This window comes from Plecotus auritus (genome assembly GCF_963455305.1).
Source record: "Plecotus auritus genome assembly, chromosome: 5".
Classification (NCBI taxonomy): domain Eukaryota; kingdom Metazoa; phylum Chordata; class Mammalia; order Chiroptera; family Vespertilionidae; genus Plecotus; species Plecotus auritus.
This window is the reverse complement of record NC_137776.1, coordinates 159,488,872-159,513,391: the sequence shown is the minus strand read 5'-3', so window position 1 is coordinate 159,513,391 and position 24,520 is coordinate 159,488,872. Positions and strand designations below refer to the sequence as shown.

The 24,520-nt window shown below is 46.5% G+C and overlaps 1 protein-coding gene across 1 annotated transcript in view; it reads right to left on the bottom strand.

Annotated features, from left to right (window-relative positions):
- Positions 1–1,926: 1,926 nt before the first annotated feature.
- COL15A1 (collagen type XV alpha 1 chain) overlaps positions 1,927–24,520 on the bottom strand; it is a gene marked incomplete at its 5' end in the record, with an annotated part of 100,049 nt that continues 77,455 nt past the window's right edge. The window contains 15 exons of the mRNA XM_080668315.1: positions 1,927–3,024; positions 4,020–4,135; positions 5,560–5,745; positions 7,574–7,633; positions 7,909–7,968; positions 8,326–8,388; positions 8,534–8,662; positions 9,983–10,047; positions 17,380–17,524; positions 18,368–18,469; positions 18,582–18,631; positions 19,045–19,125; positions 21,194–21,239; positions 23,630–23,671; positions 23,786–23,854. Coding sequence (XP_080524441.1) covers positions 2,811–3,024; positions 4,020–4,135; positions 5,560–5,745; positions 7,574–7,633; positions 7,909–7,968; positions 8,326–8,388; positions 8,534–8,662; positions 9,983–10,047; positions 17,380–17,524; positions 18,368–18,469; positions 18,582–18,631; positions 19,045–19,125; positions 21,194–21,239; positions 23,630–23,671; positions 23,786–23,854 — 1,428 coding nt within the window. The 3' untranslated portion in view covers positions 1,927–2,810. The remainder of the gene's footprint in view (positions 3,025–4,019; positions 4,136–5,559; positions 5,746–7,573; positions 7,634–7,908; positions 7,969–8,325; positions 8,389–8,533; positions 8,663–9,982; positions 10,048–17,379; positions 17,525–18,367; positions 18,470–18,581; positions 18,632–19,044; positions 19,126–21,193; positions 21,240–23,629; positions 23,672–23,785; positions 23,855–24,520) is intronic.

Sequence of the window (24,520 nt, the reverse complement as noted above, 5' to 3'; positions counted from 1 at the left end):
GTCTCCTACTTGCACTCCCTACAGGTTCAAGCAACACAGTGCAAGCCCTATAAAATCCAGAGGGTGCAAGAAATCTGGGGTGGCTCTTGTCATTTGTCTTTAGGCACCACCACGTGGCCACATCCAGGTTGGCCGAGAGGATTGCCCTGGACCTTCTCCTTCAGGCTCTGTCTCCTCCACCTCCCATCTCTCCTCAGTCCTTTGTGCCCTTCAAAGTTGGCCTCCTCCTGGGGCCTGGCTTTGATAGGAGTTGATAGGGGACATTGCTTTTGTCCTTCTGATTCTGCTTTCGACAGGAGACCTTAGATGCTTCAGGCTTCAGACCTTGAGTGCCCACAATAAGGATTCAGCAAGGACCCCAAGACCATTCACACTGTAAAGATGAATTCCTTTTGGCATATCTTTCCTCCCTTATTATTTCCCAGAGCACTCCTCTATTTCTTGACCTTGAGGTCCATTCAGGAGGTGAGGGCTTAGAGACCTTTTAGCCATTGTGTTTCAGTTGTATGACAAGATGCGGGTGTTACACACACCAGGTGATCAGAAGGGGAAGCGTGACTAAAAGCAGGCAGGTTCAGGGGAAAGGGTGAGGTCACAGATGAAGCAGAGTCCGCACTGGCTATTAATAAGAGAGCCAGGCTAGACCTAGGGTGGTTAGGGCTCTCCCAAGACGGGGCTGGGTGTGAACAGCCTGGCAGAGGGGCCTATGTGGTTTGGGAAGTGACAGGAAAGCAGTGTTCAGTGAAGGTCTTGAATGCCAGGCCCAGGATTTTAGCGGTCATTCTCGGAGTCTGAGCGGGGCTGGGGTTGATACAGGTCCCTTCTAGGAGGGCCATTGGTTATACCCTCTCTGGTGCACAAAGAGGACTGAGAAGTCAGGACATGAACATCAACACCACTTCCTGAGGTTAAAAAAGGGGGTCTCTCCTACTCCTGGCTCTCACAGACCCCCATCCCACCTTGCCCCTCTGTGACCCAGGGCTATGTGGGCTCTGACCAAAATGGATGGCTTCACTTCATGGCCTTGGAGCCTCATACTCTCCTTCCTCCACAGCTCCTGTCCATCCAGGCACCCCAGCCCCCGTCACTGCCTGGTCCTCAACAGTCCACCTCTTGGGCTTTCCAACCTGTATGTCTTCATTCCGTGACTCATTAGAGAGATTTGTATCACTCCTCTATTTAGAAAGCCCCTAAGTGGAGGTTCTGGATATTTTTGGGGTCAATTTCCTTCCTACCTCAAGGACTATTCCTGTAGATTCACTTGGCTGAGTTTCTGAGCCAGCCCAGCTGAATGGGAGGAAATATCCCAGCATGCCCTTTGCCTGGTGATGCTGTTACTTCTGCAGGGTCAAGCCCAGAGGCAGGGAGTCACAGACTGGGAGCTGGGAAGGAGCGGATGGGCAGCTTTGCATGGTGGTTCCTTGAAAAGATCTTGGCACTGGAATGAGACAGACTCTGAGTCTGAAACCAGCCCCATCACTCAGCAGCTGTGTGACCTCCTGACCCTCAACAGTTTCTTTTTCATTTGTAAGGTGGAGATAGAAACGCCCACCTTACAGAGTTATGAGAAAAGGTAAATAGCGCTTCTAAGTCTGATGTATAATAACTGGGAGCTGATATTATGCTTATTTGATCCCAACCTTCTTGAGAGAAAAAAGCAGACTTGTCCAAAGTCGTGTGTTGAGACAGTCACAGTTCATCCTGTTTCCCACACTGGGGTTCTTCTGCCCACCCTCACAGCCCCCTCCAAGCGGGAGAGAACAAGCAGGAGCAGATGAGCATGACGGGAAAATCTTCCTGTTTTCTGATCATCCCCGAGGACTACACAAGTGGCAGTGACAGGGTTAGTAAACCCACCCGGGGGCCATTTCCACATCAGTGGTGGAGAATAAAGGAACTAGAGGGGAAAAAATCAAACAAAAGAAAGCGCCTGGAAAAGATGTTTTTATGTTCACTTACATGGAAAAAAAAATCAAAGTATACAGCATGAAATATAGGTATCTCAGAAAATTCATCCTCATGAACCCATTTGTTCAATCGCAGTTATAATTCAAGAGTTGCCAAATGGAAATCATAAAATCAGGGTGGGGGTAGGGGAAAGGGCCACCAAGGGAAGGTAGGAATTACGTGTTATTTCTTTTCTAGTTTCATATAACTGGGAGTTTAAACTTTTCCAGCAAGTCAGAGTGATATAAACAGATGCCATACTAAAATATGATGGTAGCAAAATTATAAAACTCCTAAAGCATGAGGACAATATTTTAGAAAATAAAAACATTAAAATCTGATAATACCAGAAACTACAGATAGGATCATTTGAGCATTTCGGTATCTCTGTATGAACAGCAGTTGCAAATGATGGGTGTATATTAAAGGATAAAGCACTGGGTCTGCACATAACTTAAAGAGGGGTAATATTTCTAAACACCGACTTTGTAAGAAAACATGAAGGACATCTTACACTCAACAACAATGGTTGAAAAGAGGAAATTACTTTCTGAAGGATGCAGTCGGGAGCGTGCCAAGGCGTTTTGTCTACAATGTGCTCTCGGCCGTGTTGGGATGTGTTCGCACTGCCTGAGGTTTCCTGCAGAGTCTAGCACCAATATGCGGATCAGATGTTTATCTTTGATCTGAGTTGTTGATGTCTTCAGTTTTGAGTGTATTGAGGTATGTTTTCTTTGGTTGCTGTTGTGATGAATGTGTAATAAAAAAAACCACCAATATTTACAACATTTAAACATTTTAGATTTCAGTGTCAACTCTTCACATAAGAAAAATTGGGGAACTCTTAAGGCATGGGAAGGTCATTACTTCCTAGCGTCGGTCATGAAACTGTTTTCGATACAGAGAACAATTAGCCTACTCGCGCAGCTATATGCTTTCTGGTCCAGAATCTTCCCCGTGCTCAGCGGGGAGGCCAATCCCGTGACTGCCGTGTTGGCGGTTCGCCATGCTTCACAGTACTTATCCTCAAGACGCACTCCACGGGGGTTGGAGCCATGCCAAACAACCTTCTGGGGCCTGAAAAGTAATTTTGTCGTGTTATTTTTTTTCTTCTTCATGGCATATTTCAGTGAACAAATTGGCATAAGCCTAGCGAATTAAGTCAAACCCCCTGAGCCCTCCATGGTTTGACCCCACGTCATCTCTCCATCCTCAATGCTCTTTCTCATTACTAGTAGCTGAACACACCACGTTCCAACCACACCCAGCTCATACATGTTCTCAAATCATACCCTGTGCTATGTGAATCTGAACCTTCCCTCATGAGGTCCCTTTGTCTAAACCAGCCTCTCTTTCATTCTCGGACCAGGGTTTCTTTCTCATCTTTCAAAGTCCATTAAATGCTTACTCGTACAGAAGCCTTCTTGATTCTCACGCCCAAGTAACGGTGAGTACTTTGTCTGTGCTCCTTCATCTTATCTACTTCTCCATTTTACAACTGCAATGTTCTGGCTGGAATCACAGCTAATCTGTGTCTGTCTTCCCCTGTAGGCTGTGAGCCCTGTAAGGGTAGGGGCCATGTAGATACTGTGCCTTCCAGGCCTGGCATCAGGAGTGGCATAGAGTAGATGCTGAGGAAAGATTTGCTGAATTGTTCCAGTCTTAATAGCATACATAGTTTTCAAAGGATTTGAGTGCAGCTCACAGCATAGGGTGGAAGGATCACCAAGAGTAGCATTGCTTACCACTTATTAAGTGCCTACTATATTCTAGATGTTCTCATACTTATTCCATTTTCCCAACAACTCTATGGGATAGATATGATTACCTTGCCTATTTGACAGGTGAGGCAGCTGAGGCTCAGAGAGCAGAAGGGCCTTGTTGAAGGTCCCATATTGAGGTCTTGGACCTGGCTCCAAAGCCAGGACTCTCTCCATGGCCCTCAGCTACCTCCCTGAGGCTTTATGCTGGCAACACCCCAGAGGGGCAGCTGACAAAAGCATCCCATGATTTGAATGTCTCCTAAAACTGTCTATCATACCATATACTTTGAGGCTTTCACCCCTACTTACCAAGAAGGATCTGTCATCACATCTCGGCCATCAAAGGAGTATATTGGAACATGTGTACTGAACTGACCTCCATGGCCAGAAAAAATTGAGTCCCAATTATTGAAAAGTACTTGGCCCTATGGAGACAAAAATGTCACATTAGCATCATTATACAGTAGCCTGCAAATGGACTAGATATTTACTCATTCTTTTATTATTTTTTGTAATTTAAAGATTTTTTATTGGTTTTTTAGAGAAGCGGGGAGAGGGAGAGAGAGAGACATCAATAGGCTGCCTCCTGCACACCCCCTACCAGGTATCGAGCCCACTACCTGGCCATGTTCCCTGACTAGAAATCGAACTGGCAACCTTTCAGTGCAGGGGATGACACCCAACCAACTGAGCCACACCAGCCCAGACTATTTGCTCATTTTTAAAGGCCAGATGTCACCTCACACTGAAGTCAACCTCAATCACAGAGACAGAGTAGGGACTCGGGAAATATCTGTTGTTTGATTTTATCATCCATTCCTGAACCCTTTCAGTTTTACTATCTTATTTCTTGAACTATTTTTTCTTGTGATATGTATACAAAGTCCCATCCCATCAAAAGTGTGTTTTAGGTCTTTATTTTATTATTGTTTTAAAAAATATTTTATATCTATATGCTGAGCTTCAAATTTGTGCCAATCCACATTATGGAGATAAATCTCTTACTCCCTTTTCTGAAGGAGCCCTGTTCCCTTCAGGTATTTTTATTGCAAGCATACAAAAAATTTGGTCCCAAATTGAAGTACTAGAGTCCCAAGGACCAGAGGGTCTCAAAGTACCTTTAAGATCTAGTGGGAGGTCAGGACCCAGGATGTGTGTAAGCAATAACAGAGCTGTACCTCTGCAGCTTTGAAAGAGTCGACTACTTCCATGGTTAATTATACCACTGAAGGATCCTATGAGGCCCTGCCTTGCATCCAAATTGGGGCAGAGAAATATCTTCCAGGCTTTGGCAGCTTAGATGTGCCGAAGACTCCGAACCAGGTTGCAGGACAAGGTGTCTCTGCTCTGTGACCAGTGATTACCAGCTATTCTCTGATACCACTCAGCCGGTGCCATACAGAAGGCATCTCAGGTGGAACCAAGAGCCCCAGATGTGGGGGTCAAGGAAACTAATTCTAGATTGTAGTGACTTTGAGCAAACGTCTTTCTCCTGAGCCTCAGTTTCCTTAATCTGACAAAAGAATAACTTTTTACTGAAAGTACGTATTAAAATAATGAGTGTAAAGTACTTTGTAAACATTAGAAAACTATGTAAGTGAAAGAGGTCATTATTCCTCCCTCCTGCCTGCTCCATGAGTCAAACCATCCAGGCAGGAAGGCTACTGTAAATATTAGAAAACTAAGGTCCTGAGAAAGCAAGTGACCCACCCAGAGTCACACAGCCAATCAGGGACAGGCTGGGCCTGGAACCAGCACACTTCGGATGATGTCAGAAGGTGGCAACTGCCTCCAGTCCCTGTGGAGACCGGTGCACCCAGGAGGCAATAGGGACAGTATTTATTTTTACCTTGAGATTTACTATTGGAAGGCTATATCTCTCTGCTTTCCTCACAACTGTGGAGAGATCTTGCAGATGGGAGGATAAGAATGCTCGGTAGGTGGACAACAGTCCTGCATCCCTGGCCTGCTGGAAGCACTGAAAATCAGCTCGAATGTCCCCAGAAAATGGCATGTTCAGAGCAATCAAGTGCAGCTGCAAAAAGAGAGAGAGAGAGAGAAGACGGTACAGTTAAAGAGTGAAAGGCAAACCCCAAATCCCATAACCATCTCATAACCATCTCATGTTCCTAATGAGATCGCACACTTCTTAGAATGGAAGGCACACCTGAGGGCATCTTATTCAATCTCTACCTGGGGCTCCTCAGGGTCCAATCTCTTCTCACTATAGAGATTCTCTTTCGAGAATCCTACCACTCTGTCATCATTGCCATGGCTTGGCTAAAGACTCTAAGTCTAAATCTCCAGACCAGACCCACTGTGGTGTTTCATATCTTCATATCCTATTCCCTCCTGGAAGTCTCCACTCAGGTATCCTACCCATGCCTCAGGCTCACTAGGCTCATGTGAACTCCTGCATGATGAAGACAGCATGATAGGGAACATGCTTCTGGTGTCTGCCAAACCCATGCCTTGTTCTTTGCTAAAATGCCCCCACAACTCTTGTTTTAAAAAGTGGTCTTAGGCCATGCAATCTTGGCTAGTTTTGATTTGTCTGGGAGTGGGCGATTGACCCAAGATGACCCATATAAACCATCTCTCTCAAGACTCTGAATTCAGTCAGAAAGTATTGGGCTCTGCAGCTGTAAGATCATATTGAACTAGAGCCAGGATCAGTGCATGGCTACCCAAAGTTGAGTGTAAGCTTTGAAGATAAAATCTATGTCTGTGTGTTGGGGTGGGGGTGGAAGGCAGTTAGGAACAAAGACCTTTGCAAAAGCTGGTCTGTAAAGATAGTGGAGCAGACTAATAGCAGGGACAAGAGTTTTACTTTCTGCAAACGACCCTGAAAAGGAATCTCAGTTACCCAATCGGAAACCTGGACATCATTCTTTTTTTTTAAATATATATATTTTATTGATTTTTACAGAGAGGAAGGGAGAGGGATAGAGAGTTAGAAACATTGATGAGAGAGAAACATCGATCAGCTGCCTCCTGCACACCTCCTATTGGGGATGTGCCCACAACCAAGGTACATGCCCTTGACCGGAATCGAACCTGGGACCTTTCAGTCCGCAGGCTGACGCTCTATCACTGAGCCAAACCGGTTAGGGCTGGACATCATTCTTGAACTCCCTAATCCACACCTCCCCTTATCCAGTCAATTAGCACATTTGCCCCTCCTGACTCCTTGTCTTTCCAATCTGCCCACTTTTCTAGATTCACTGCTATGATCATAGTCCAGATAGTATAGTAGCTGCCTAACTGGTCTTAGGACCCCTGGTCTTGTCCCCTCTAATCCATTTCTACACTACACCCAAAGTAATTTCTGAAATGCCAATCTTATAATACCCTTTTCTTGCTTAAGACTCTTCATTGTCCACTGGAGAAAGTTTAAGTCCTTAGCTTGGCTTACAGGCCCTTGATGATTAGCCCATGCCCTTTGCAGACTGAACATATCTTGAACTCTACTCCTTCAGCCAGACTGAAATACTCAGAATTACGGAAATGTACGGTACTCCCCCTTGCCTCCGTCTGTTCCATATGCCCTTTGCCTGGAATTCCCACTCTCTTCCACCCACCTGGCTCTCTCCTGCTCTCACCTGCCTTTTAGGTCTTAGTTTAGAGGTCACCTCCTCTAAAGAAGGCAGACTTCTCTGACATTCCTCGCATCCCCCCAGCATCCTTTGATTGCCTCACCCAAACGACTTAGCACAATGTACTGTAATTACCTATTTTTTTGTTTGCCTCTCTTGCTAGTCTATTTGCACCTTGACAGTAGGAACTGTGGGCCCAGCATGGGACCTAGCACATAGCAGATACACATTCAGCATTTGCAGAGTAAGTGCATGAATTGTACTTACTGCAGGCCTCCCATAATTGACACTTGAAACAGGCATCAGTGGAGGTCGAAGCGGATGAGGCTATTATGTAAAAAAAAGAAAGAAAACAAACAGTTCTGACTATTTTCATTTCATTCAATCTGTTCTTCAGAGTACATTGAGGTACAAATGCAACGTTTCTGGAGAAGATACTTTAGTTTGTCATGGTCTTTGGGCCAGTCTTAACTGGGAATGAAAAAAAAAATAATTCTCAGAAAGGAAGGGAGTATCCTCAGTCTTTTAGAAAGAGCACTGAGTCAGGGAAGCAGAAGGCCCATGTTTTACAGCTGACCCATTCCCTTAATAGAGCAAGTCACCTCTTCAGAGCCTGTTTCCTCATCTGCAAAATGGGATGATAGTACCTGCCTCGAAGGTGGCTGTAGGGTCAAGAAATGGACAATGTAAGTTGCCAACAAGTGTCAAATATTAAAGGGTTCTTTAAGATCGCTTATGCCAATCATAATATCACAGATGAATAAACTGAGGCCAAGAGAGGGAAAGCCCCTAGCCCAGGAGGATTCAGCTACGACATGGAAACAGATCTCCAGCCTCTGGGTCCAGATCTCCCTCCTCTCTGTAGTGAGAACATTCTGTGGGCATCTGGTCATTCCTGGGCTTCCACCAGATACCGAACCATGCAGCGTTGGCTGTCCAGAGTTTGGAGAGCTGGGTGCCGGGTACCAGCGGGGACTCAGTAAATGCTGAGCAAGACGCAAGGCAGGAAAACTACTCACGTTGTTGCTGGAAAGCGCAGGGGGTGGAGGGCTGTCGGCAGGAATGGGGATCAGTTCTCCCAGCTTTAAGAAAAAACAGTACATTGAAAATGAACCAACTGGAAACTGTTCACCTATTTTTAAAACAGAAAAATAACATTCACAGGAGTAGATGGTTACTTTTCAGGGGTATTTGAAGGCAATTTATTTAAGAAAGTTGAAGAATTACCTGTAACTTTTTCCAACCATCTCTGACACGAATGAAAAACTCGGTGCTGTCCCTCAGGTAGATGAATGTCCCTTCTGTCACCAGATGTGCATTCTGCAGCATGTCGGCCATGCTGCTCAGGGCTGTAACCTGTCAGGTCGTTTAAAACCAAACACTGCGGTTATCCTGGGAGCAGTGGCCCTCGGAAAGTTGGCCTCCTTGTCAAGTCCAATATAAGCAACCCCCCTCTTAGTCAATGAAAAGGCTTATTGTGCCAGAGGGTGATACATAGCTTCCTCCTAACCAAAGGACAATGTTTTTGATAAAACAAAAAAGTGAATTCCTTTGGAACACAACTCTAAATTGTAATAGATATGGTTAGACAAGAAGACAATAGGCTGCGAGTAGAAAGACATTTAAAAACCATGGACAGTTGCCTTTGTTGGGTGCTGGTATGAGCAAAGTGGTTACTGAGTTTTGCCACTTCCATTTCTGTGAGCTGCTCAGTGGCGCTGACATGGCAACATGTGTTGTCTCACCCTGCTGCTTACAGAGCTTCAAATGTGGTTTCATTTGGAATAAGGAATGAAGCAAGCAACCAATTCTGCTTAGGTCTGGAATCTTTCTTGCCTCACCAGGTAGTTACAACATTAAATACCCGGTAGAAAATGAGGCTCTGTCATTTCTCTGTCTAGAAAACTGCCAAAGGTGAGGCCGTGATCTTAGCATATCCAAGAGCAGACAGAGAAGCTGCAAATGTCTATCGAAAAGCACCAAGTCGCAAAGAAATATCAGCCAAGAGAGCTTTTATTTTTCATTTCAACTGAGCGGGATTATAAAAGATTAATTCTCACTTAGCCTTGAAGATAGTAACTGTGCCTCAAAATGGCTTAGAAATGCCCTAACAGCAGCAAATACCAAAATTCCATTATCTGCTGGACTGTTCTTTCACTCGCAGCCCAATTTCCCAACTAAAGGCCCGCAAAGATCACAGATGAGCGTTCCTAGGACTCCTGACATCCCTGGGAGGTACTGTTCACTGTTGGTGCATCATCAGAGCCCCTGGGTGCTCTACCTGCTCCGGTGACCTGCAGCGAGATGAGCGCACAAGAGACATCCTTTGGCGGAACAGAGGAGGCTGAGTTACCAGCCCGGGGCCTGATGTGATATTGTTTACACTCTAGTGCTTCTGTTTTTTTATGTCATATGATTGGTTCTACTTAGTTTAGTGAATTAAGGAATAAAAGGGTATAACTGAAATCATAGATGATTTTGTATTCAGAATCTTTTTACTTAAGAAGTCATCTAAAGAGATAATAAATACCCTCTGTTTGTGGAATTGCACCAATGCGACCGTCATGGAGGCCTCATTCCAACATAAAGGTGTAGCAGCCCCTACATACTGTAGCCGAAGTACTAAGTAAACCCGTCTAAAGTGGAGGATGGATACACACTGATCACTATACTGACCAGGTTTCTGGATCCGGGAAGCCCTGGCTGTCCTGGAGGGCCAGGTGGGCCTGGCAGGGCCACAGCTACAACAAAGCAGAAAAGAGAAGTTAGAAAAAGTCACACTCTCTGAACAACACCTCGGTGTTAGCTGGTCATAAGGGGAGCAGAGCAAGCCCACTCGCAGTGCTGCAAAGCATGGGCGCTTGCCTCTGAACCTTGGGCACTCTGGACCCAGCACCAGACTGAGCCACGTGGACTGGTTTGGAGAAGTGCTGGGCTTCTTCTTCTCCCTCCTCCTCCTCCTCCTCCTCCTCCTCCTCCTCCTCCTCCTCCTCCTCCTCCTCCTCCTCCTCCCCCTTCTCCTCCTCCTCCTCCTCCTCCTCCTCCTCCTCCTCCTCCTCCTCCTCCTCTTCTTCTTCTTTTTCTCCTCCTCCTCCTTCTCCTCCTTCTCCCCTCCGCCTCCTCCTCCTCCTCCTTTACTATCTAAAGTTTTACATGTGTCTCCTTTTTCCCCTGTTGACCTCTTCCACCCCCAGCCATGTCTACCCTGGGCAAGCTGCCACCATCCCAGTGTCTGTGTCCATTTGGGCTTCTTGATGATAGACTGGATAAAGCCCTGCCCAGGACTTCTCCATTTTATAAGTGAATACATCCCCCTGGTTACTGTTGTTTGTATAAGTCAGTCTGGGTTGTGTTTTCTGACACTCACATCCAAAAACTACTGAACAGAGGAAGCAGGCTCAGAGAGAGGAAGAGAAGATGCCAGGCTGCAGAAGGAGGGCAAGTAGGTGAAGTGACAGGAGCCTTGGGGCCAGGAGACATGGCCTCAGGTCCCCGATTTCAGCTGTGTGATCTTGGGGAAACAGCAAGCTCTCCAAACCCTAGTTTCCTTATCTGTGAAATGTAAGCAGGCATTTCTTCTTCACTGGACTGTAATGAGAACTGAGAAAAATACAAACTAGACCAGGGGTGGGCAAACTTTTTGACTTGAGGGCCACAATGGGTTCTTAAACTGGACCGGAGGGCCAGAACAAAAGCATGGATGGAGTGTTTGTGTGAACTAATATAAATTCAAAGTAAAGGAGCGGAGGGGAGAGCAAGAGAACCCTCCGCTCTTTCGGCTCCGCGGGCCGGATAGAACAGCCGAACGGGCTGGATCCAGCCCGTGGGCCGTAGTTTGCCCACGGCTGATTACTAGACACATGCTTTGCAAATCATACAGCATTCAATTTGCCAGAGGTTCTTGCTTTTGAAGAGTCACAGTGTGCTTAATCAGATCAAGGCTATTGCCCTCTTCCCTAGAAAAATGCACTTGCACACACTCACAATTCTACATAAAATGTTAGTGGAATGACAGCTCCCCAAGGCGATCCTTGAATTCTCAAGGGGTTTATGGTTCCCCAACAAAACGGGCAAGCATAAAGAAATATTATGACAGCTATTCTTTTCCTCTCCTTCTACCTTTCCAATCCCCTATTCCTCCCTCAAATCTGCAAGGCCCTTGCAGAGTTAAGGACGTTTTTACAAGTCCCAGTAAAATTACTGTATCGATTTTTCAGATCATTGCCAGTAAGTTTGCAGTTCTGACACAGGACTTGAAGATCCATACACAAGTGGCGAATGCCCAGTGGAAAGCAGGTCAGAGGTCTGGGATTTAGCCATGCATCTTTTTAAAAAAAATTTAATAAATCTTTATTGTTCAGATTATTACAATTGTTCCTCTTTTTTCCCCCCATAGCTCCCCTCCACCTGGGTCCCACCCCACTCTCTACCCTTACCTCCCCCACACTGTCCTCATCCATAGGTGTACGATTTTTGTCCAGTCTCTTCCTGCACCCCCCCACACTCCTTTCCCCCTGAGAATTGTCAGTCTACTCCCTTTTTATGCCCCTGATTCTATTATATTCACCAGTTTAGTCCGTTCATCAGATATTTTATTCACTTGATTTTTAGATTCACTTGTTGATAGACATATATTTGTTGTTCATAATTTTTATCTTTACTTTTTTCTTCTTCTTCCTCTTCTTAAAGAATACCTTTCAGCACTTCATATAATACTGGTTTGGTGGTGATGAACTCCTTTAGCTTTTTCTTATCTGTGAAGCTCTTTATCTGCCCTTCAATTCTGAATGATAGCTTTGCTGGGTAGAGTAATCTTGGTTGTAGGTTCTTGCTATTCATCACTTTGAATATTTCTTTTTTTAAATTTTTATTAAGGTATTATATGTGTACATATCTTACCATCGCCCCCCCCACCCCACTCCCATACATGCCCTCACCCCCCAATGTTTTGCATCCGTTGCACTTTGAATATTTCTTGCCACTTCCGTCTGGCCTGCATAGTTTCTGTTGAAAAATCAGCTGACAATCGTATGGGTGCTCCCTTGTAGGTAATTAACTGTTTTTCTCTTGCTGCTTTTAAGATTCTCTCTTTGTCTTTTGCTCTTGGCATTTTAATTATGATGTGTCTTGGTGTGGTCCTCTTTGGATTCCTTTTGTTTGGGGTTCTCTGCGCTTCCTGGACTTGTAAGTCTATTTCTTTCACTAGGTGGGGGAAGTTTTTGGTCATTATTTCTTCAAATAAGTTTTCAGTATCTTGCTCTCTCTCTTCTTCTGGCACCCCCATAATTCGGATATTGGTACGCTTGAGGTTGTCCCAGAGGCTCCTTACACTATCTTCAAATTTTTGGATTCTTCTTTCTTTTTGCTTTTCCAGCTGTTTTTTGCTTCTTTGTATTTCAACTCTTTGACTTGATTCTTGCAGTCTTCTAGTCTGCTGTTAGGTCTCTGTATAATATATTTTATTTCAGTCAGTGTATGTTTAATTTCTAGTTGGTCCTTTTTCATATCCTTGAGGGTCTTGCTAAACTTATCAGCCTTTTCTAGGAAATTCTTGAAAAACCTTATAACCGTGGTTTTGAACTCTGTATCCAGTCATTTGTTTTCCTCCATTTCTTTCATTTGTGACCTGTTTCTTTGTCTCCGCATTTTCGCTGCTTCCCTGAGTTGGTGGAGTAGCTTTGTGTGGTAGGTGTCCTCTAGGGCACAGTGGCTCAGCCTCTCCAGTTACCTGAGGTGAACACTCTTGGTGCATCACTTTGTGGACTGTGTGCTCAGCCTTGTTGTAGTTAAGTCTTGATTGTTGTTGGTATCACTGGGAGGAATTGATCTCCAGGCCAATTGTGAGGATCAGCTGTGTCTATGCTGGGAAAACTTCTGTGCTGGAGACACTTTTATGAGACAAGACTTGCAAAATTGCAAAAGCCTCTGTGCTCAGCTTGGATGGGGCGGGGTATCAGGGCAGAGCAGACAGCCTTGGTTTCCTGTCAGCCCTGCCCTATGAGGCCCCTGGGTCTCAGTGTTCCTCAGTAATCACTGCAAGCACCTCTGAGAGAAAGCCACCCTCGAGTTTCACCTGCTGCCAGACAGTCCAGTTTCTCTCTGAATGAGTCGGGATTCCCAGAAACTTGCCCAGAACTGGAGTTCAGCGCAGTCGGGAGCTTCTGTCTCCCTCCTGCTTTAGAAAGCCAGCCACACACTCAGCCGCCTGTGCATTCAGCAGTCAGTCCTCTCTGCGCATGCGCCTCCAGACCTCTGCCTTCCACAGCTCCCGAGTCTCAGTGTGCTTTCTCTTTTCCTGACAGTCCAGATTCCCCCCGAATGAGTCTAGTTTCCTAGTGTCTCGCCCGGGACTGGAGTTCAATGCAGTCAGGAGCTTCCTTCTCCCTCCCGCTTTAGAAAGCCAGCCGCGCACTCAGCCGCCCGTGCACACAGCCGCCCATCCTCTCCGCGTGCAAGTCTCCGTACCTCAGCCTTTTGCAGCTCCTCTGAGTCTCAATGTGCTTTCCTCTTTTCTTCTAGTTGTAGAATTTCCATTCAGGCAGCTTTCCTGTGGTTCTGGATGGTGTCCGTTTTGTCTTTTAGTTGTAGTTTTGATATTGTTGTGTGAGGCAGCAGTTTAGGTGTTTACCTATGCCACCATCTTGCTTTCTCTAGCCATGCCTCTTACTAGTATTTGTGAACTTGAGCAAGTTTCTTAACCTCTCTGAGCTTCAGTGTTTTCATGCATGAAATGAGTTTTATAGTAGTTTCCACTTCATCTCCCTCCCAAGGATGCTGTGAAAATTAAGTGGGATAATGAATCTGGGAGTGTTTTGTAAACTGTGAATTGCTGTACGTTATGTGAGGGACAGTCTTTGTTCTATTGAGCAAGGAGTCCTGGGGCCCCTAGTCCTGGGGCTACTATGGACAACAGATTCTCTGCATCCTGTACTCTCCCTGTAATGCTCCCCCCCACCTACCTCCTGTAATGCCTGCTCATCACTCAAGACATCGATGGTTTATCTATTCAGCACCTTCTTTCTTTGCAGGACCAGTACCTTCACCTTCTCTTGGGATTTTCCCCTTCACCTTTATAACCATTTGGTTCCAGAAGGAGCTGTCATATTCTCATATGATTCTACCTCCTGGCCACAGGTTGGGTACCTGGCCCAAGTCAGGCCAATCAAAAGTCTTTCCCAAGACTTGCTCCGTCCCAGGACTTTTCAAACAAAAATTGAGGAGAAAGGCCAATATCTCCAGCTGACGGTAGAACAGGGGTGGGCAAACTTTTTGACTCGAGGGCCACAATGGGTTCTTTAACTGGACCGGAGGGCCGGAACAAAAGCATGGATGGAGTGTTTGTGTGAACTAATATAAATTCAAAGTAAACATCATTACATAAAAGGGTACGGTCTTTTTTTTTATTTATTTCAATAGTTTTATTCATTTCAAACATTTTAACAAGAAGAATGTAAACACTAATTATTATAATTTGAAACTTCAAAAAATGGAGGAATCATAGCACAATAACATACCTTATATTGAAGATGGCAAAGGCAAAATAAAATTGCCTAACAAAGGAAAGGTACAAAAGCCTTTCAAATTAAACTTAAATATAATAAAATAATTTAAAACTAAAACAAATAGAAAAGAACAAAATGTGTAAACAGTAAATTAAACATTTTCTTTAGTGCAACTTCCAAATTATGCCCGGGACGTAGATGTAGATGGCAATGTAGACGGGGTTGAAAGGTTTTTGGTCTTTAAAACATCAACTTCAGTGGGAACAGTGTTGTTGGTCTCCTTTTTAGCTAATGCTCTGATACTGTGCTCTCCAGGGGCGTGTCTCCCTACATCACCACGATAACGTGTCTACGCATTCCCAGGGGGATGTCGGGGGACGCGTCCGCGGGCATTACAAGGAGCCTCTGGAAGATTGAGAGGTTGTTCCTTCTACTGAATGGGCGGATATAAATCCGCCCACTCAGAAGAAGGAGCTGCGGCCGGCCGTGTTTCCCGACGTTGCCATGTTAACACTGCTGCTGGTGAAGGAGCGGAGGGGAGAGCAAGAGAACCCTCTGCTCTTTTGGCTCCTTGGGCTGGATAGAACAGCCGAATGGGCCGGATCCGGCCCGCGGGCCGTAGTTTGCCCACGGCTGCGGTAGAAGCTGTAAGCTGTCATTAACCTTATTTCCTTCCCACCATGCAGAGGATGTGGTCTGTGGTGAAGAAACATGAAGTGCGCATACAGAAAGAAGCTGAGACAAGAGACTCCAGAGGACCCTTGCAGGGGTTGGACCCCTGGTTCTGGTTGTACCTGAGGTCCTGCTGCACATCTGCCTCTCTCACACACTGACTGTTCACCTCTCCTTCACATGCTGTACGTTTCACTTCTGCTGGATCTAGTCTGAGTTACATTTCTGTCACTTGTAGCCCAAAGACCCAAGACTAAGTCAAAGTCCCAGCCCCAAAGTCACCCACTATGTAAAGTTCTCCCTGGTGCCCAGACATTGCAGATATCTTCCCAGCTGTGCTTCCACCACACCTGGCTCATGCCAGCCCAAACCACAAAAAGTGATGCAGTCATGCTATTATTGCCACTACTATTATTTTTCCACCATGGACACAGCGGAAAGAACACAGGCTTCAGAGCTACACTGACCTGGGTTCTAAACATGTTGGTGCCACTTATTAGTTGTGTGACCTTGGAAAGGTTCCTAAATATCTCTGGATCTCACTTTTATCATCTGCAAAATGGGGATGCTGATACTTTCCTTGAAGAGCTTTGTGAGATTTTAATAAAATAATGTAGTAGAGTGACTAGCAGAGTTCCTGGCATTTGGTAAATGGAGATTTTCTTCTGTTTCACCCATTTTCCATTTAAGGAAGTAAGGCACCAACAGGTGAAAGAATTTTTACATAAAGAGTTAGAATCAATGCTGGTCCTCGAGTTCTTTAAAGCCCAGGGATAGGCAAAGCAGTCAAGAAGTTTCCACCCACACATGAAAAGATACCCAACATCAGTCGTTTTTAGGGAAATGCAAATCAGAACCACAATGAGTATCACTTCACACACATTAGGATGACTAGAAAAAAAAAGATAATAACAAGCATTGATGAAGAGGAGGAGATATTGAAACTTTTTAAACATTCTTATCCAAAGATATGTTTACTCATTTGAGAGAGAGAGAGAGAGAGAGAGAGAGAGAGAGAGAGAGATGTGAGAGAGAAACATCCATTTGTTGCCTCACGTACATGCACTGGGATCAAATCTGCGACCTAGGTATGTTCCTTGACCAGGAATCAAACCTGCAACCTTTTGGTGCTCCAACTAACTGAGCCACCCAGCCAGGGCTGAAATTGAAACTTCTGTACGCTGCTGGAGGGAATGCAAAATGGTGCAGCCACTTTGGAAAACAGTCTGATAAGGTTCCTCAAAGAGTTAAACATGTATGACCCAACAATTCCACTCCTAGGTATATACCCAAGAGAACTGAAAACATACATCCACATAAAAACTTGTACACATATGTTCATGCAATATTATTCATAGCAGTCAAAGAGTAGAAACAACTCAAATATCCATCAACTTACGAATGGATAAACAAAATGTATCACTGGAATGTTAAGCAGCCATAAAAAGGAATGAAATTCTGATACACACTGCAACGTGGGCCCTTGAAAGTGCTGTGTTAAGTTAAAGAAGCCAAACACAAAAGGCCACATAATATGTGATTTCATTTATATGAAATGTCCAGAAAAGGCAACTCTACCGATATAGAAAGTACATCATTGGTTGCCAGGTTTGGGGGATGGGGGTAGAGGTGTGTTGCTAATTGGTACAGGGTTTCTTTTTGAGGTGATAAAACTGTGCTGGAATTAGAGTGGTAATGGCTACATAACCTTGTGAATATATGAATTGTACACTTTAAATGGGTGAATTTTATAAATTACCTCAACTTTTTAAAAAAAGGAAGGAAGGGAGCTAGTTCCATTCGGGAAGCAGCCCTTTGTCAGTGTAGTTGACATGCCATCAGATGGGGTGACCCTGAGCACAACAGCAGCATACGTGTGGGCACCATCACAGTACTAACCTGCTCCTAGGATAGCTGGAGGTCCTGGTGGCCCTGGGGGTCCCGGTGGCCCAGGAGAACCAGGTCTTCCAAAGCCAGGTGGCCCAGGTAGGCCAGGAACACCTGGTGGTCCCTGGGGCCCAACGATAGTCTCCCCTTTCTGACCCTGTGAAGGCAAGGGCACAGGAACAGAAGAGAGAAAGCACCATTAATCACTAGAAATCCCCCCTATTCTTTTTAAGAGGACATTTGTAAGTAGTCAATAAATACTAGATATTGTCATCATTATCCTCAATCTTGGGCACAACTCGAGTGGTATACGCCCAGTCACTGTGTTGAATGACACTCCAGAGTACCCCAGAGAGCCCCAAACTAGAAGATCATCTAGCCTAGCCTTTTCAGTTCACAGATAAAGAAGCTGAGATCTAGACTGAGGACAAGTCTTTACCAAAGCAAACGGAAGCAAATCTGGAAGTGGAACCCTGGCCTCCTGGCTTTGCTGAGTCTGCCCTCATGGCAAGCCCTGAGGGTCAGCGATCTCATCATACTCTTACTAGAGGCATAACTCGATTTCCTCTTTTGTGACCTGGAGAAACTTGTCAGCCCAAGAATATCAAGCCCATCTAAGAGCTTCCTCTTTGATGAAATTTCAAAAGAATGAAATAGCCCCTCTGAAAAATGTCTCCCTCACCTTCATTCTGTCTCCACTACCTGATGTGTTCACTATTAACATCTCTTCATATTCAGCAGTTTCCCACCATTAACATGAACAAGGCAGCACAGTTAGAGACCTGGAAGTAACTTGAATGCTTATGGCCTTGGCTGGCTTCCTGACCTCCGTGGGCCTCAGGCAAGTCCCCCTCAATCAACAAGAGGCCGATGCCCAAGTCCCACCTCAGCTTGTGGCTAATGACTGACTCCTGACTCTCCAACTGCCTAGTCACATTGGGGGGTTTCAGGGAAAGTGGTGACTTGACAAGGAAGGTGGCATGGAGGGGTCACTACTCACAGCCAGGCCTGGACTTCCTGGCCGGCCTGGAGGTCCTGACACAGAGAAGTCGCTGATAGAGTCTCCTTTTTCTCCTTTAAACCCCCTGTCTCCATTCTCCCCCTGGAAGCAGAGAACATTCAAAGAACATTTAGTACGAGGAGGATGAACCAGTCTCTGACATGCACCTGAGAACTTGGAAACACAGGCCCAGATTTAGGAGACAAATACTCACCTTCAAGCTGTTTATAAAATGTCTTAGGTAAACCGGATCCATTGGAGGGCCTGGAAAAGAAATGCCTCATAAAATTTGCAGTCTCAGAAATTTAAAAAGAAAAGGCTCCATGTTGGCACCCATGATTATTTCCTAGTGGAAGTGACTCTACATTGGTTTAGCTAACAGAGTGGGCACTGGGCTTGGAGGCAGAAACAGTCCTGGCCTGGATCCCCACCCCAGGCACTGTGGGATCTTGGCACATCCCTTTAGGCCTCGTTTGGCATATGAAGCATGAATAATAGGAACTTCTGGTCTCTCCTGACAATGGTCCATCTTTGACATGTCACCCACGACTGGGTCTCTCTTGAACTCTGTGCAGCTTGTGTTCAGGGTGGTTATGTAATTAGTCTTACTTTCTGGCTCAGTTGGATTTCTCAGGGACAACAATCAAAGGCAAGATCTAGCCCAAGAGTTGAAATACCTGGTGGTCCCTGGGCCCCCTGGTCGCCTTTTTCTCCTTTGGAGCCGGGAAGACCCCAGGTTCCTTTTTCTCCTTTAACACCTGCCACCAAATACACATACATTAAAAAAAAAAAGTGGAAAATTATCTTCATTTTATATAAAACATTTTTGAGACAAGCTTTTCAAATTGAGCCCCTTTCGCCAAGTCCACTCAATGAAAAAAGGCCTGTTAAGAGTGTAAAATCCTTCGCTGACTGATGGTGAAGACAGAAGTAGATGCAGCAAGGCTCAGTCTCGGGGAGACAGACACAGTGAAGGGTAATGGGAGGCAGGATGGAATGTGCCATCATGAAGATACCAGCAGTGCATCATGGGAGTCCCGCAGAAGCTGGCTAACTCTCTCCCACAGCTTCACACACATGCCCGAGGCTCCACACCAAGTCAGGCCTGCAGCCTCGCCTCATCTATGCCTGTGCAGCACGGTGGTGTCAGAGGCTGACAGAGTTGAGAGATGCCAACTGTGCAACCCCCTACTCCCCGCAGGGCTTGTGAGAAGCACCCTTCCTGCAGAACTGGCATCACAGGCAACCCCTTCCCCAACTCTTTAGAAGGGAGAGAGGCATGAGCTCCTTCTGGAAGTTCAGCATTTAGGAAGAGAAGTGACCCCACCCCCACCTTGATGAGTGGTGGACACTACATTGTTGAATTCCTGGTTCCCAAGAGGTCTGAGAGATCAACTGACCGACGCCCTTGAACCTAGAGAGGGGCATACAGCGTAGATGAAGTTTGGGGCTCAGCTTCCTAGTGCGGGGGTCGGGGGTTGGAAGAATGTATCAGGGGCATGATGCTACCAGCTGGGGGTCAGTGGGAGAGACAATCACACCCAGCAAGGCCTCACTGATTGGGGAGTGGGGCTGAGGCCAGGACCACAGTGGGACCACAGACAGCGGCGCTGCCCCGAGAAGAGGACAGCCAGCTCACCACTGCGCATGTGGCTGCTCATCGAGGGAGCAGGAGTAGACCCACAAGTAAGAGGGAGGACAACTGGCTCTCTAGGGCCTGCATCCAGAAAAGTCTGCTCCCTCTTCTCTTCCTAGAGGAACCCTGTGAGGAAGGGGAAGCACCGGGGATCTGAGAAAGTAAATCCACATCCACCCCATCCTCCCCAAGGCCCACCTTGCAGCAGGAGGAAGGGAAAGCCTTGAATTGGATCTGAGCATGGAGTCTGAAAACAGCCTGGACTTTGTAACCAAAGTTACAATTAACTGCAAAATGGGGCCAGATATCACCAGGGAGACCACCACCTGTTGGGCTGAGGGTGACAGAGCCCAGCCAGAGGTCAGTATTGGAAAGAAAAAAAAAGCCTTCCCCTGCTTAAACTGCAAGTGTTCAGACTTCTCCATCAAAAGGGGGACAAAGAGGTGTGTGGGGACAGAGGACCAGACTGAGCGCTCACCTGCATGCTCAGTTTCCGGAACGTTCCCACTCCCTGTGTGGTAGATGAGCTCCCACAGGCCTCGAACTTGCTAATCAAATGCTCAGAGCCAGGGCTTCTCATGCTCTACTGTGCTGCACCCCAGCAGGGCGCTTGTTAAAATGCAGCTTTGACTCAGCAGGTCTGCAGGGAGGCCCAGGGTCCTGCATTTCTAACAAGCTCCTAGGAGATGAAGATGCTGCTGGTCCAAGAACACTTTGCAGCAGAGGTTTTCTGGGCTCCCATGGCCCTGCCCTGTACTAGCTCTTGGTATATTGCGTTGTGGCGATTTTTAAAATACTCTCACCTAACAGTGCCTACGGGCCTGGGTGGCAGGAATGGTGGAGGATTCACCTGTCTCAGCCCGGTGCGTGGGACAGCACCAAGCAAGGAGAAGGATTCAGTGGATGCTTTATGAATAAACTAACAAATGGACAAATGGAGTGCTTCCTGCTAACTAGGAGGCTCAGCCAAGATGTGTAGAATAAACAGATGGGTGACAAAACCAAACAGAAATGCCCCGTCCCACAGCCTTTGCTCAGCTGCGGGCCCCTCCTAACACATACGAGTCCAGCCAATTCTTCCTGACCACCAAGTCTATGCCCATGGGCCGATAAAAACTACCCCAGCAGTGGCACGAGGGGCTGGAAATATCCCAGAGAAATGTAAGGTGAAGGAGGGAGTGTGTACCTACCGTGAAAGGTGATGAGTTCTGAATTCCCAGGATGAGCGGTACCAACCTGGAGAGAGAAAGGCAAGGTCATACATGTGAACCCTGTCCTGGTGTTTGCATGCACAGGCAGCCACTGTCCCCTGCTCCGGGGGAGTGTGTGGCAGGAGGAGCAACGTCATGGAGTCAGGCCTCCTGGCCAAACAACCCTGCAAAGGGGAAGCCCAAAGATTTAAGACAATAAATGGCAGCAGGGTTGGTTTGGCCAACCATGAGTATTGTGGGCGTTCTTTTGTTTAATCAATGGATTGATTCACATGAGAGGTCAAGCTAGTGATGTACCTAGCCATGAAGCTGGGATGCCATTAGTTTGGCTACTGCGTATGATCAGGAATGAGCATAATGAACAGGAATTGTGGGTAGTGGTAATCAATAACGGGAGGGTTATCATTAGGTTGGGAGCGCTATTCTGGACTCCATATTAAGTGCCTGGGGTCTGGAGTCCAAGCTGTTCCCAGTTCACTCCCAGATTCCTGCATTTCATTACCTATTAAAACAGAGCCACTTGCCACCCTGCTTTTCATAGTCTGTCTTCACCTTTTTTGCAGTTGATATGTGGAATCAGAATGATCCCTCTGGCGCCAGGATTCCCCTAAGCTTTTGGGTGGAGGGTCACAAGCTGCTCAGGGGTCACTGATAGAAGATGGGGGAAGGGAAGGGAGGGGAATCTTCAAGGAAAAACATTTCTAGGTTAAGGATGAAGGCCCCAGCGCCAAGCTGCTATCTTGTGGCTTCGCTGATGAAGTCCCTCCACTCCAGGCAGGAGCTGTGTATTGTAATGGTTGGAAAGGGGCTGTATTTCAAAGTGGCTTGCGAAATGCTGGGTGTGAAAGGGAGCATTTCTCTTCCAAGTGCCCATTTTGAGAGCTGGTCAAAGAATGTCGATGGCCCAGCCCCCGTGGTGCCCAGCAGCATGAAATAAAAAACACTCTGCAAACGTGCTCTGATCTCCTCTTTGGTTTCTTTTAAGTAACCTCTAGACCCCCACAGGCCATGTTTACTAAAAAGGGTCCTAGTCCAGGTCATGGTCATTGCAGTTGCATTTTTACAATACTCTCAAGTGTGTCAAGTGCTGTCCCATGGCTGGTCCATTAGAAACCTGGAATTGTGTTATCTGGGAGGCCCTCTGGGCACTAACTCAGTCCCCCGTCTGTACCATCGGAGGTGGGATGCAGCCATCACTCTGGAGGGTTCCTCCAACACTGATGTTTTATGTTTCTGTTCAGTCCATCAATGTAAACATGACCTGGGGTGCTGCTGTCCTCACATAAATCTGGGATCCAGCAGGCCCCTTGGTCACCTTACACAAGTGGGTCCTATCCTCTGCCTTCCAGGCCAGAGTTCCCAGGTCCTGGACTGCAGACTTGGGTGCCTCAAAGTTTAGACATGGACAACATCTAGGCAAACACACAGTCAAGCTGCATCATTTTAGAGCTTTTGATACAAGCCTTATCACCACCTCAACAGGCATCAATTATGAACCCACTTTAAGGAACCTTTTAAAAATTTAATTAATTTCTTTAAGGAATCTTTCGAAATTGTAATTTGTAAGCTCTTGAGAACAGAGGCCATCCCTGTCTAGTTCACCCCTGTGTCCCCAGGGCCTAGTGGAGTACTTAGCATTTGGTAAGTACTCAGTTAATATCTGTTGAATGAGCGAGAGTATGATTATGCACAATTCCATGACTAATGTTTGTGCATAGAGTCCCACCTTCCTGGGTTTCCCCACAGAAATGGGATTCTCCTAATACTGCCGAGAACTCAGGGACAGTACCACTGACTACCTGGGTGGCCAGTCACATGCCCGATCCCCTGGGTCACAGTGCCTGCACCTGCTGCCTGGTGGTCAGGGGAAGTAATAGTTCCAGATCTGTCAGTCTGTGACCTTGAACAAGTCAGTGAGCTTGTCTGAGTCAGTTTGCCTCCTCATTATAACAGAGAGAGAGAACCCTGCCTCTCAGGTGGTGTGCTGTGTGGTAATATCACAACTGGGAAAGGACAGCACACGATCAGTTAGAGATTTTAGCCCAGAGTTCCCAATGCAAAGAGCACTAACTGAATTGCTTATTTTCTTGTCTATATTTTTAAGGTGTCTATTTCCCCCTATCATACTGCTCCAAGCATGAATCTAATATGGTTACGATAACAAAAGACACTGCTTTGTTATTGGGCTAAAGAAACACTGTCAGCCTGTGTACCCTTAGAAGACCCTGTATGTTTCATTGCCACGGTCTGTTATCTAGAAGCTTCTGGTCACGTAAGGGTCTATATGTAAGTGATATGAGACATCAAAGAGGACACTGATGGATAGAAAGGACTCAAGACCAAGACTGATTGTCTTCTCTGAGTTGCTTTCTATGCAAAGCCTGCTCCTTATGACAGTGACCGTATGCTACTTACTGGCATCTTGCAGTGTGGCCGGGCTGGTATGGGGAAGACAGCCTGTGGGAAGTGAGGACAAGAGAAGTGAGGCCATCCGGACATCTGACTTGGGCTTCGGTCAGTTTGGTGCCCACTCCCCCCTGAAGGTCTCTCCCCCACCCCGCCCCCACTTACTCCTTTGATGTTAATCACTGCTCCCGGTGGTCCAGGGGGGCCTGGAGGACCAGGTAAGCCAGGTGGGCCCTGAGGAAGAAAGGCCATTCCTGAGTTCAGGTGGTTGTGAGTGCAGAGGAGGCTGCAGGATACTTTCCCCAGGTTTGGGGGACACAATGAGGAAAGCTAGTCCCCTCTACAGAGCACGTCTACATAGTTGACCTCATTGCATCTTCACAACAACCCATGGGGAAGATAGCAGAGCAACAAGTATTATCTCTGGTTTACAGATGGATGATGAGGTCCAGGGAGGAGAAGTGACCTGCTCAAGGCCACACAGCAACTTATGGCAGAATTGAGATTCTGACTCCAAGAGCCATGCTCAGCTGATACTGAGTCCCCCACCTCTCTATCAGCACATCCCTAGTGTGGAGCGACGAGTGAGGTGGGGGTGGGGGTGGGGGGAGAGGGTGGTCCTTCACGTGCTATGGCACCTCAGAGAGTGCCTCATAAATGCAAAAATAAATGCCAAACTCGTGCTGGGTAGCACAGTTATTTTCAAAGCCAGGTCATCCTGGCCTGAATACCATGCAGTGTTTGCTCCTCTAAGCCTGGATCCCAAGCAGGATGTCCCAGCAGGAGGGGCGAGGCTCCGACCCAGGCATGAGGCAGCTAGCCCACTCTGAAGCTGCACTCATTACCCTAAGGGTAGGCATCAGTGTCTGCTTTTCCTAGTAGCCCCAGTAGGCTTGATGG